Source organism: Bombina bombina, chromosome 6 (assembly GCF_027579735.1).
Source record: "Bombina bombina isolate aBomBom1 chromosome 6, aBomBom1.pri, whole genome shotgun sequence".
Taxonomy (NCBI): Eukaryota; Metazoa; Chordata; class Amphibia; order Anura; family Bombinatoridae; genus Bombina; species Bombina bombina.
Genome location: NC_069504.1, coordinates 442,950 through 456,641, shown reverse-complemented (window position 1 = coordinate 456,641; position 13,692 = coordinate 442,950). Strand labels below are relative to the sequence as shown.

Below are 13,692 nucleotides of genomic sequence, written 5' to 3'. Positions count from 1 at the left end.
GAACTGTCCATCGTGGGCGTGACCTAACTCAAATGTCTTCTCCTGGGGAAAAATTAACCCCGAGGAGAAGGAACCACTAAAGACTCCTAATACCCTCCACAGTGACTTATAAAAGGCATTAAAGTAACCCTTAGAAAGGAAAAAGACTCTAGTGCTCCCCAGCGCTCAGACCAGCCCTTCCAGTGTCCATCTTGCAGCCCAACATATTGCTGTCTAACACTCCCTCTTGTTCCATGAGAGATAGCGCCATATGAATAAAGTGCCCCTTACAGTGAAGCCCTTTGTAATATATAAGGTTGTAGTGAGTGCCCACTCTTTTCTGAGCTCTGATTGTTTCCCCAGAAAAAGAAAAAAAGCACTTACCTCATAATACTGCCCGACAGTAAGGCAGTTCACAGGTTTGAGAGGTCCTCTTCCTCACATCGACCTGCAGAAAAATAAATACTGAGTCATATCCCTCAGACATTAGGAAAGTAGGGCAGTATTAAATATGGGAGGCGCAGTGAGAATTATGTCCCACAAGTTCCCATTACTCTAAAGCCACCAAAGCTCTACTGTAGAGACTGATATGGACTACGGCTACGCCGTAGGATAAAGCAACACAATCCTGTACCACCTTAAAAATAATAAACTCTTGATTGAAAATTATTTTCTAACACCTCACTTTGCCACGCAGGCAAAGAGAATGACTGGGTTGGGAGTGAAGGGAGGTGATATTTATCAGCTCTGCTGTGGTGCTCTTTGCCCCCTCCTGCTGACCAGGAGGTGAATATCCTATTAGTAATTAATATGATCCGTGGACTCATCGTGTCATTAAAAAGAAATTGAACAACCAGACCATATATAATTACAAAAGTCTCTGTAAAATAAGTCTCTTTGTGCTCAAACAAGAAGACCCTGTGGCTGCTCTCTGGAAAGGCTCGTCTGAATCAGATGCTTTCCTGAAGAAAGGAAGACCTACAGAGGTGCCTCTATGTGCAGTATCAATCAGTAGTACATGTATGGATTGCTTAGGACCTGTTAAAGGGACACTGAACCCAAATGTTTTCTTTCATGATTCAGATAGAACAGCTATTTTAAGCAACGTTCTAATTTATTCCTATTATCAATTTTCTTCGTTCTCTTGCTATCTTTATTTGAAAAAGAAGGCATCTAAGCTTTTTTTTTTTAGATTCAGCCTCTTGAAAGCACTTTTTTTATTGCTGGATGAATTTATCCACCAATTAGCAAGGGCAACCCAGGTTGTTCAACAAAAGTGGGCCAGCATCTAAACTTATATTCTTGCATTTCAAATAAAGATACCAAGAGAATGAAGAAAATTGTATAATAGGAGTATATTAGAAAGATGCTTAAAATTTCATGCTCTATCAGAATCACGAAAGAAAAAATTTGGGTTCAGTGTCCCTTTAACGACAACTGACATACCTGGTACGTGGTACAATCGCTTCCAGCAGCTCTGAGGGTATTGCAGTGATGCCTCGATATGGAGGCATCCTGCAATACCACTTTACAAGCCTCCGATGCAGAGAGAGCCACTCTGTGGCCCTCTCTGCACTGGTAGCGATGGTGCCGTTGTCCAGGTGTGAGGGAGCGTGCGCGCGTGCGCGATGCGTGTGCACGATGCACAATGCGGGCGCGTGTGCATGTGAACGTGCATGGGGCGTGTGCACGGGGCGCGCGTGCACGCATTAGCCACACTGATACCAATGAATGAGGGCAGAAAGGGAGAAAAAGGTAAAAAAAAAATTAAAAATTAAATATAAAAGGATATGGGAGGGGTGGGGGTATTGTGGGGGGGGCTGCTACACTACAGAAAGAATTTTAAGTTAAAAATAAAATAAAAATACTTTGGTTTTTGGGGCCAAACTGGGTACTGGCAGACAGCATCCAGTACCCAAGATGGCGGTAATTAGGTAGGGCAGAGGGTTAGAGAGCTGGAGGGGGGGATCAGGGAGGTTGGGGCTAAGGCAGGGGTCCATCACAGCTAAAATATTTTATTATTTTTATCTAAAAAAAAAAAAACTATTTTATTTAGTACTGGCAGACTTTCTGCCAGTACTTAAGATGGCGGGAAGAATTGTGGGGTGGGGGAGGGAAGAGAGCTGTTTGGGAGGGATCAGGGGGTGGGATGTGTCAGGTGGGAGGCTGATCTCTAAAATTAACCCTGCAAGCTCCCTACAAGCTACCTAATTTAACCCCTTCACTGCTGGGCATAATTAACGTGTGGTGCGCAGCAGCATTTAGCGGCCTTCTAATTACCAAAAAGCAACGCCAAAGCCATATAAGTCTGCTATTTCTGAACAAAGGGGATCCCAGAGAAGCTTTTACAACAATTTCTGCCATAATAGCACAAGCTGTTTGTAAATAATTTCAGTGAGAAACCTAAAACTGTGAAAAATGTAAAGTTTTTTTTTTATTTGCTGGCATTTGGCGGTGAAATGGTGGCATAAAATATACCAATTTGGGCCTAGATCAATACTTGCGGTTGTCTACTACACTACACTAAAGCTAAAATTAACCCTACAAGCTCCCTAATTAACCCCTTCACTCCTGGGCATAAAACACGTGTGGTGCGCAGCAGCATTTAGCGGCCTTCTAATTACCAAAAAGCAACCCCAAAGCCATATAAGTCTGTTATTTCTGAAAAAAGGGGATCCCAGAGAAGCTTTTACAACCATTTGTGCCATAATTGCAGAAGCTGTTTGTAAATAATTTCAGTGGGAAACCTAAAGTTTGTGAAAAAGTGAACTTTTTTTTTTTTTTTTTTATCGCATTTGGCGGTGAAATGGTGGCATGAAATATACCAAAATGGGCCTAGATCAATACTTTGGGTTGTCTTCTAAAAAAAAATATATACATGTCAAGGGATATTCAGGTATTCCTGACAGATATCAGGGTTCCAATGTAACTAGCGCTAATTTTGAAAAAAAGTGGTTTGGAAATAGCAAAGTGCTACTTGTATTTATTGCCCTATAACTTGCAAAAAAAGCAAAGAACATGTAAACATTGGGTATTTCTAAACTCTGGACAAAATTTAGAAACTATTTAGCATGGGTGTTTTTTGGTGATTGTAGATGTGTAACAGATTTTGGGGGTCAAAGTTAGAAAAAACATAATTTATGCTTACCTGATAAATTTATTTCTCTTTCTCCCCTCACTGCCATATCCAGTCATTCGACCGAAACAAGAGGAGAAAGGAGAAACCATAGGGTGCAGTGGTGACTGTAGTTTAATTAAAATTTAGACATGCCTTAAAAGGACAGGGTGGGCCGTGGACTGGATACACTACAAGAGAAATAAATTTATCAGGTAAGCATAAATTGTTTTCTCTTGTTAAGTGTATCCAGTCCACGGATCATCCATTACTTATGGGATACCAATACCAAAGCTAAAGTACACGGATGATGGGAGGGACAAGGCAGGAATAAACGGAAGGAACCACTGCCTGAAGAACCTTTCTCCCAAAAACAGCCTCCGAAGAAGCAAAAGTATCAAATTTGTAAAATTTTGAAAAGGTGTGAAGCGAAGACCAAGTCGCGGCCTTGCAAATCTGTTCAACAGAGGCCTCATTTTTAAAGGCCCAGGTGGAAGCCACAGCTCTAGTAGAATGAGCTGTAATCCTTTCAGGGGGCTGCTGTCCAGCAGTCTCATAGGCTAAGCGAATTATGCTCCGAAGCCAAAAGGAAAGAGAGGTTGCCGAAGCTTTTTGACCTCTCCTCTGTCCAGCGTAAACGACAAACAGGGAAGATGTTTGGCGAAAATCTTTAGTAGCTTGTAAGTAAAACTTCAAGGCACGGACTACGTCCAGATTATGTAAGAGACGTTCCTTCTTCGAAGAAGGATTAGGACACAATGATAGAACAACAATCTCTTGATTGATATTCTTGTTAGAAACCACCTTAGGTAAAAACCCAGGTTTGGTACGCAGAACTACCTTATCTGCATGAAAAATCAGATAAGGAGAATCACATTGTAAGGCAGATAGCTCAGAGACTCTTCGAGCCGAGGAAATAGCCATCAAAAACAGAACTTTCCAAGATAAAAGTTTAATATCAATGGAATGAAGGGGTTCAAACTGAACTCCTTGAAGAACTTTAAGAACCAAGTTTAAGCTCCACGGGGGAGCAACAGTTTTAAACACAGGCTTAATTCTAACCAAAGCCTGACAAAAAGCCTGGACGTCTGGAACCTCTGCCAGACGCTTGTGCAAAAGAATAGACAGAGCAGAAATCTGTCCTTTTAAAGAACTAGCTGATAATCCTTTGTCCAAACCCTCATGGAGAAAGGACAATATCCTAGGAATCCTAACCTTAATACATGGGTAATTCTTGGATTCACACCAATAAAGATATTTACGCCATATCTTATGGTAGATTTTCCTGGTGACAGGCTTTCGTGCCTGTATTAAGGTATCAATGACTGACTCGGAGAAGCCACGCCTTGATAGGATCAAGTGTTCAATCTCCATGCAGTCAGTCTCAGAGAAATTAGATTTGGATGATTGAAAGGACCTTGTATTAGAAGGTAGAGGCAGAGTCCATGGTGGAAAGGATGACATGTCCACTAGGTCTGAGAACCAGGTCCTGCGTGGCCACGCAGGCGCTATCAGAATCACCAATGCTTTCTCCTGCTTGATTTTGGCAATCAGTCGAGGGAGCAGAGGAAACGGTGGAAACACATAAGCCAGGTTGAAGAACCAAGGAGCTGCTAGAGCATCTATCAGCGTCGCTCCCGGGTCCCTGGACCTGGATCCGTAACAAGGAAGCTTGGCGTTCTGGCGAGACGCCATGAGATCCAGTTCTGGTTTGCCCAACGATGGATCAGTTGAGCAAACACCTCCGGATGGAGTTCCCACTCCCCCGGATGAAAAGTCTGACGACTTAGAAAATCCGCCTCCCAGTTCTCTACGCCTGGGATGTGGATCGCTGACAGATGGCAAGAGTGAGACTCTGCCCAGCGAATTATCTTTGAGACTTCTAACATCGCTAGGGAACTCCTGGTTCCCCCTTGATGGTTGATGTAAGCCACAGTCGTGATGTTGTCCGACTGAAATCTGATGAACCTCAGGGTTGCTAACTGAGGCCAAGCTAGAAGAGCATTGAATATTGCTCTTAACTCCAGAATATTTATTGGGAGGAGTTTCTCCTCCTGAGTCCACGATCCCTGAGCCTTCAGGAAGTTCCAGACTGCACCCCAACCTAGAAGGCTGGCATCTGTTGTTACAATCGTCCAATCTGGCCTGCGAAAGGTCATACCCATGGACAGATGGACCCGAGATAGCCACCAGAGAAGAGAATCTCTGGTCTCTTGATCCAGATTTAGTAGAGGGGACAAATCTGAGTAATCCCCATTCCACTGACTTAGCATGCATAATTGCAGTGGTCTGAGATGCAGGCGCGCAAATGGCACTATGTCCATTGCCGCTACCATTAAGCCGATTACTTCCATGCACTGAGCCACTGACGGACGTGGAATGGAATGAAGGACAAGGCAAGCATTTAGAAGTTTTGATAACCTGGACTCCGTCAGGTAAATTTTCATCTCTACAGAATCTATAAGAGTCCCTAGGAAGGTGACTCTTGTGAGTGGGGATAGAGAACTCTTTCCAACGTTCACTTTCCACCCATGCGACCTCAGAAATGCCAGAACTATCTCTGTATGAGACTTGGCAATTTGAAAGCTTGACGCCTCTATCAGGATGTCGTCTAGATACGGAGCCACCGCTATGCCTCGCGGTCTTAGAACCATCAGAAGTGAGCCCAGAACCTTTGTAAAGATTCTCGGGGCTGTGGCCAACCCGAAGGTAAGAGCTACAAATTGGTAATGCCTGTCTAGAAAGGCAAACCTTAGGAACCGATGATGATCTTTGTGAATCGGTATGTGAAGGTAGGCATCCTTTAAGTCCACTGTGGTCATGTACTGACCCTCTTGGATCATGGGTAGGATGGTCCGAATAGTTTCCATTTTGAATGATGGAACTCTGAGGAATTTGTTTAAGATCTTTAGATCCAAGATTGGTCTGAAGGTTCCCTCTTTCTTGGGAACCACAAACAGATTTTAATAAAACCCCTGTCCCTGTTCCGTCCGCGGAACTGGATGGATCACTCCCATTACTAGGAGGTCTTGCACACAGCTTAGGAATGCCTCTCTTTATCTGGTTTGCTGATAACCTTGAAAGATGAAATCTCCCTTGTGGAGGAGAAGCTTTGAAGTCCAGAAGATATCCCTGAGATATGATCTCCAACGCCCAGGGATCCTGAACATCTCTTGCCCACGCCTGGGCGAAGAGAGAAAGTCTGCCCCCCACTAGATCCGTTTCCGGATAGGGGGCCGTTCCTTCATGCTGTCTTGGGGGCAGCAGCAGGTTTTCTGGCCTGCTTGCCCTTGTTCCAGGACTGGTTAGGGTTCCAGGCCTGTCTGAAATGAGCAACAGTTCCCTCTTGTTTTGAAGCGGAGGAAGTTGATGCTGCTCCTGCCTTGAAATTTCAAAAGGCACGAAAATTAGACTGTTTGGCCTTTGATTTGGCCCTGTCCTGAGGAAGGGTATGACCCTTGCCTCCAGTAATGTCAGCAATAATTTCCTTCAAGCCAGGCCCGAATAAGGTCTGCCCCTTGAAAGGAATGTTGAGTAACTTAGACTTTGAAGTCACGTCAGCTGACCAGGATTTAAGCCATAGCGCCCTATGCGCCTGGATGGCGAATCCGGAGTTCTTAGCCGTTAGTTTAGTCAAATGAACAATGGCATCAGAAACAAATGAGTTAGCTAGCTTAAGCGTTCTAAGCTTGTCAATAATTTCCTCCAATGGAGCTGTATGGATGGCCTCTTCCAGGGCCTCAAACCAGAATGCCGCCGCAGCAGTGACAGGCGCAATGCATGCAAGGGGCTGCAAAATAAAACCTTGTTGAATAAACATTTTCTTAAGGTAACACTCTAATTTTTTATCCATTGGATCTGAAAAAGCACAACTGTCCTCAACCGGGATAGTGGTACGCTTTGCTAAAGTAGAAACTGCTCCCTCCACCTTAGGGACAGTCTGCCATAAGTCCCGTGTAGTGGCGTCTATTGGAAACATTTTTCTAAATATAGGAGGTGGGGAAAAGGGCACACCGGGTCTATCCCACTCCTTGCTAATAATTTCTGTAAGCCTTTTAGGTATAGGAAAAAAGTCAGTACACACCGGCACCGCATAGTATCTATCCAGCCTACACAATTTCTCTGGAATTGCAACTGTGTTACAGTCATTCAGAGCAGCTAAAACCTCCCCAAGCAATACACGGAGGTTCTCAAGCTTAAATTTAAAATTAGAAATCTCTGAATCAGGTTTCCCCGAGTCAGAGATGTCACCCACAGAATGAAGCTCTCCGTCCTCATGTTCTGCATACTGTGACGCAGTATCAGACATGGCTCTTACAGCATTTGCACGCTCTGTATCTCTCCTAACCCCAGAGCTATCGCGCCTGCCTCTTAATTCAGGCAATCTAGATAATACCTCTGACAGGGTATTATTCATGATTGCAGCCATGGCCTGCAAGGTTATCGCTATGGGCGTCCCTGATGTAATTTGCGCCATATTAGCGTGCGTCCCCTGAGCGGGAGGCAAAGGGTCTGACACGTGGGGAGAGTTAGTCGGCATAACTTCCCCCTCGACAGAACCCTCTGGTGATAATTCTTTTATAGATAAAGACTGATCTTTACTGTTTAAGGTGAAATCAATACATTTAGTACACATTCTCCTATGGGGCTCCACCATGGCTCTCAAACATAATGAACAAGTAGGTTCCTCTGTATCAGACATGTTTAAACAGACTAGCAATGAGACTAGCAAGCTTGGAAAACACTTAAAACAAGTTTACAAGCAATATAAAAAACGTTACTGCGCCTTTAAGAAACACAAATTTTGTCCAAATTTGAAATAACAGTGAAAAAAGGCAGTTACACTAACGAAATTTTTACAGTGTATGTAACAAGTCAGCAGAGCATTGCACCCACTTGCAAATGGATGATTAACCCCTTAATAACAAAAACAGAATAATAAATGACAAAAACGTTTTGTTTTTTTTGTTTGTTTGTTTTTTTAAACACAGTCACAACAACTGCCACAGGTCTACTGTAGTTGTTACCCTCCTCAAACACGACTTTGAAGCCTTTTGAGCCCTTCAGAGATGTCCTGTATCATGCAGAGGGAAGCTGAATGTCTCTGTCAGTATTTTTATCTACACAGAAAAGCACTAAAATAGGCCCTTCCCACTCATATTGCAACAGTGGAAAGCTTCAGGAACTGTTTCTAGGCAAAAATCAAGCCAGCCATGTGGAAAAAACTAGGCCCCAATAAGTTTTATCACCAAACATATATAAAAAAAAACGATTAAACATGCCAGCAAACGTTTTAAAATACACTTTTATAAGAGTATGTATCTCTATTAATAAGCCTGATACCAGTCGCTATCACTGCATTTAAGGCTTTACTTACATTACTTCGGTATCAGCAGCATTTTCTAGCAAATTCCTTCCCTAGAAAAATATTTTAACTGCACATACCTTATTGCAGGAAAACCTGCACGCTATTCCCCCTCTGAAGTTAACTCACTCCTCAGAATATGTGAGAACAGCAAAGGATCTTAGTTACTTCTGCTAAGATCATAGAAAACGCAGGCAGATTCTTCTTCCAAACACTGCCTGAGATAAACAGTACACTCCGGTACCATTTAAAAATAACAAACGTTTGATTGAAGAAATAAACTAAGTCTAAAACACCACAGTCCTCTTACGACCTCCATCTTAGCTGAGAGTTGCAAGAGAATGACTGGATATGGCAGTGAGGGGAGGAGCTATATAGCAGCTCTGCTGTGGGTGATCCTCTTGCAACTTCCTGTTGGGAAGGGGAATATCCCATAAGTAATGGATGATCCGTGGACTGGATACACTTAACAAGAGAAAGTGTGTTTTTTTCCAATTTTTCCTAATATTTTATTATTATTTTTTTTTAAGTAAATTATAAGACATGATGAAAATAATGGTATCTTTAGAAAGTCCATTTAATGGCAAGAAAAACGGTATATAATATGTGTGGGTACAGTAAATGAGTAAGAGGAAAATTACAGCTAAACACAAACACTGCAGAAATGTAAAAATAGCCATTGTCATTAAGGGTAAGAAAATTGAAAAAATGGTCCGGTCATTAAGGGGTTAATAAGAGTCTGGATGGATTCGCAGAAACACTCTCCCTGCATCTCCAGACTGTAACATTTGTCAATGCTCTCACTGAAAGGCTGACAAGACTACTTAAAACTCCAGTCCCATAGCGAAGGGTAGATACCCTCCATAAGGAACTGCTCCGTATCTTCTCTGCCAACCTCCTGTGACAAAAGGCAAAGAATGACTGGGGGATGAGGGAAGTGGGGGAGGTATTTGAGCCTTTGGCTGGGGAGTCTTTGCCTCCTCCTGGTAGCCAGGTTCAGTATTTCCCAACAGTAAAGAATGATGCCGTGGACTCCTTATATTAAGAAGGAAACAATATATAATAAGTGTGGGTGCACATACGTAGCATGAGAATTAACCCATATTATGCCAAATACTGAACAGGGACTTTAACTCTACACAGAAACATGCCAGATTTGTTTTTAGAGCTGCTTCTCAGTAGAACAAAGGATTTAACAGTTAGGAAGCTTTGCTAACACACCTTACACAAAGGGTTTTGTCACCCAATGAGATGAAGTTCCTCCTGTGTGTGATTGCAATGATCTGTCTTATTATCACCACAATTAAGGAGACATTAACTTATCAAAATTGTTATCTTATTTCACAGCATTCTGGCCTGCTTCCTTATTCAGCACTAATAGTACACTTGGCACTCTACCTGTAGCAAAACAGTCACCCTGCAGTCTGAAAAACAAAGTGCAAAAGAGCTGGTGGAATGTATGTGTTGGTGTGTATTAATATTGCAGTGCATACCATGGTATCCTGCTCCAGGGCAGACTGGGAGAGAAAGACAACATGAAGTCACATGACAGTAACACAGACATCTAGATATAAACATACAGTATGGTCACACATACACTTCCCAATAAAACCATTCTTCCTGGTGAGCATAAACAACGTACTAAAAGAAACTGGTGCCAAACCCTCCTTCTGCCCTAGAGGCAGCACTGACCTGGGATCCTCCGGCAACAGGAACATAGCAAGTTAGCAGATTTCCAATGACCGTCTCCAAAGAGACGCTAAGACTATCTGTGTGTATGGTGTAAATTAGACCCAAGGAGTCCTGCAAGAAGAGAAATGTTACACAAAGGCTCAACCGACATATACATTAGTACTTCCTGTCACACCTACGTATGCACTAGTACTTCCTGTCGCATCTACGTATGCACTAGTACTTCCTGTCACACCTATGTATGCACTAGTACTTCCTGTCGCATCTACGTATGCACTAGTACTTCCTGTCGCATCTACGTATGCACTAGTACTTCCTGTCGCATCTACGTATGCACTAGTACTTCCTGTCGCATCTACGTATGCACTAGTACTTCCTGTCGCACCTACGTATGCACTAGTACTTCCTGTCGCACCTACGTATGCACTAGTACTTCCTGTCGCACCTACGTATGCACTAGTACTTCCTGTCGCACCTACGTATGCACTAGTACTTCCTGTCGCACCTACGTATGCACTAGTACTTCCTGTCACACCTACGTATGCACTAGTACTTCCTGTCACACCTACATATGCACTAGTACTTCCTGTTACACCTACGTATGCACTAGTACTTCCTGTTACACCTACGTATGCACTAGTACGTCCTGTTACACTGCTGTATGCATTAGTACTTACTGTCACACCTATATGCATTAGTAATTACTGTCACACCTATATGCATTACTACTTACTGTCACACCTACGTATGCATTAGTACTTACTGTCACACCTACGTATGCACTAGTAATTACTGTCACCCCTACGTATGCACTAGTACTTACTGTTACACTGCTGTATGCATTAGTACTTACTGTCACACCTACGTGTGCACTAGTACTTACTGTTACACCTACGTATGCACTAGTACTTACTGTTACACTGCTGTATGCATTAGTACTTACTGTCACACCAATATGCATTAGTACTTACTGTCACACCTATATGCATTAGTACTTACTGTCACACCGATGTACGCACTAGTACTTACGGTCACACCTATGTATGCACTAGTACTTCCTGTTACACCTACGTATGCACTAGTAATTACTGTCACACCTATATGCAGTCGCATAAGGTTTAGTGCATCAAGACAAAAAAAAAACTCACTCTGAAGACTTCGGGATGATCCAGACGTGAAACCAGAACCAGAGTCTTAGGCGCAAAGAGCTGAGCTGAAGTTGACAAGGGCAGGTTGTCCTCTGAGTCGCCATCTCGCTGGTCCCTGAGCGACTGAAACATACGGAGAGAAGTCGAATGAAGTCTTTGTACCTATAAGCCAATGCCAGCCCCTGACACCCTAATGTACTGGGTGCGTTCCCTTTATCTATTGTCTGTAACAAGTAAATCTCTCCACTTACTTTTATTTTTGGGTATTATTATTATTATTATTATCATTTATTTGTATAGCACCGCCAAATTCCATAGCGCTTGGTACAATGATAGGGGTATACAATGACAAAGATTTGTGATACAATACAAAACATAACAAGACTAAACAAATCTGGCACAGGAGGAAGAGGGCCCTGCTCCGGAGAGCTCACAGTCTATAGGTTTAGGGTGCAGAGACATAAGGTTGGGGTAGCTTGTTACATCGGTTGTATTTTCAGCAGTGATTCAGGCAGTTCATGTACATGTATTAGCTTGGTTCGGATGCGGGATGGAGGAGAGATGGTAAGCCTCTCTGAATAGGTGGTATGTTAGGTCACTGGGAACTCTCTGCCCGATTAGAAATCGCCATCTAGAGACCTTGTTGCTATTCTACAGATGAACTGTAATGAGCTAAAGCAATATCCTACATAAACCCTAACTACAAACAAACTGCAATAGAGGTTTCCCAAGATTATAGACTAGGAGCAGCCTCCTGCAAGTAGAACCCCCAAATCATCCAAAACCACAGCTCACAGGGGCACACTAATGAAGGCTCTAGTATTTATATAACATATGGGGTATATTTCCTGCCACTAGGAGGAGGTCAATAGCCCCATATCAGAGATTAAAATCCCTCCCACCTCCCTTCTCTCAGTTTTATGTATAGCTGAGTAGAGAATAGGAAACAAATAGGCAGGAAAGACAAATCAGGGTCTATAGAGGTGTCATTAGAACTGATGCCCAAACAATGAAATTGGTGGCACCTGTCAGCCATCATCATTCCAAAAAAGAAAATTTATCAGGTAAGCATAAAAGAAAATGTATGCTTACCTGATAAATTTGTTTCTTTTTAGACACGATGAGTCCACGGATCATCATCCTTACTTATGGGATATACACCTCCTGGTCAGCAGGAGGAGGCAAAGAGCACCACAGCAGAGCTGTTAAATAGCTCCTCCCTTCCCTCCCACTCCAGTCATTCGACCGAAGTTAGGAAGAGAAAGGAAAAGCCAAGGTGCAGAGGTGTCTGAAGTTTATAATAAAAAAAAACTGTCTAAAACAACAGGGCGGGCCGTGGACTCATCGTGTCTAAAAAAGAAACAAATTTATCAGGTAAGCATACATTTTCTTTTCTTTTTAAAGACACAATGAGTCCATGGATCATCATCCTTGCTTATGGGATAAAATAACCAAGCTTGAGTACACAGATGATACTGGAGGGACAAGACAGGGAACCTAAACGGAAGGCACCACTGCTTGAAGAACCTTTCTGCCAAAAACAGCCTCAGCCGAGGCAAAAGCATAAAATGTGTAAAATTTAGAAACAGTGTGAAGAGAGGACCAAGTTGCAGCCTTGCAAATCTGTTCAACAGAAGCAACAGCCCTAGTGGAATGAGCCGTAACCCTCTCAGGAGGCTGCTGTCCAGCAGTCTCATATGCAAAATGGATGATACGCCAAAAAGAAAGAATAGGACACAAGGAAGGAACAACAATCTCCTGATTAATGCTCCTGTCTGAAACAACCTTAGGAAGAAACGCTATTTTAATACGTAAAACTACCTTATCTGAATGGAAAATAAGGTAAGGAGAATTGTATTGCAACGCCGAGAGCTCAAACACTTCGAGCTGCAGAAATAGCAACAAGAAATAAAACTTAATAAAAAGATAAAAACTTAATATCTAAGGAATGCATGGGCTCAAACTGAGTCCCTTGAAGAACTTTAAGAACTAAATTCAGACTCCATGGAGGAGTAACTGGTTTGAACACAGGCCTGATCCTAACAAAGGACTGACAAAAAGATTGTACATCTGGGACATCTGCCAGACATTTGTGTAACAAAATAGATAAGGCAGAGATCTGACCCTTTAGGGAACTTGTTGATAAACCCTTCTCCCAACCTTCTTGGAGAAAAGACAAAATTCTGGGAATCCTAACTCTACTCCATGAGTAGCCCTTGGATTCACACCAATAGAGATATTTACGCCATATCTTATGGTAAATCTTTCTAGTTACAGTCTTACGCGCCTGAATCAAGGTCTCTATGACCGAATCAGAAAAACCCTGCCTTGCCCAAACCCTGGATAGGATTAAGTGTTCAATCTCCAAGCAGTCAGTTTCAGAGAAACTAGAT

The 13,692-nt window shown here is 42.7% G+C and overlaps 1 protein-coding gene across 1 annotated transcript in view; it reads right to left on the bottom strand.

Moving 5' to 3' along the window:
- Nucleotides 1-13,692, bottom strand: part of SBF1 (SET binding factor 1) — a gene marked incomplete in the record, with an annotated part of 739,370 nt that overhangs the window by 531,586 nt on the left and 194,092 nt on the right. Inside the window, 2 exon segments of the mRNA XM_053716293.1 lie at nucleotides 10,152-10,262; nucleotides 11,300-11,422. Coding sequence (XP_053572268.1) covers nucleotides 10,152-10,262; nucleotides 11,300-11,422 — 234 coding nt within the window.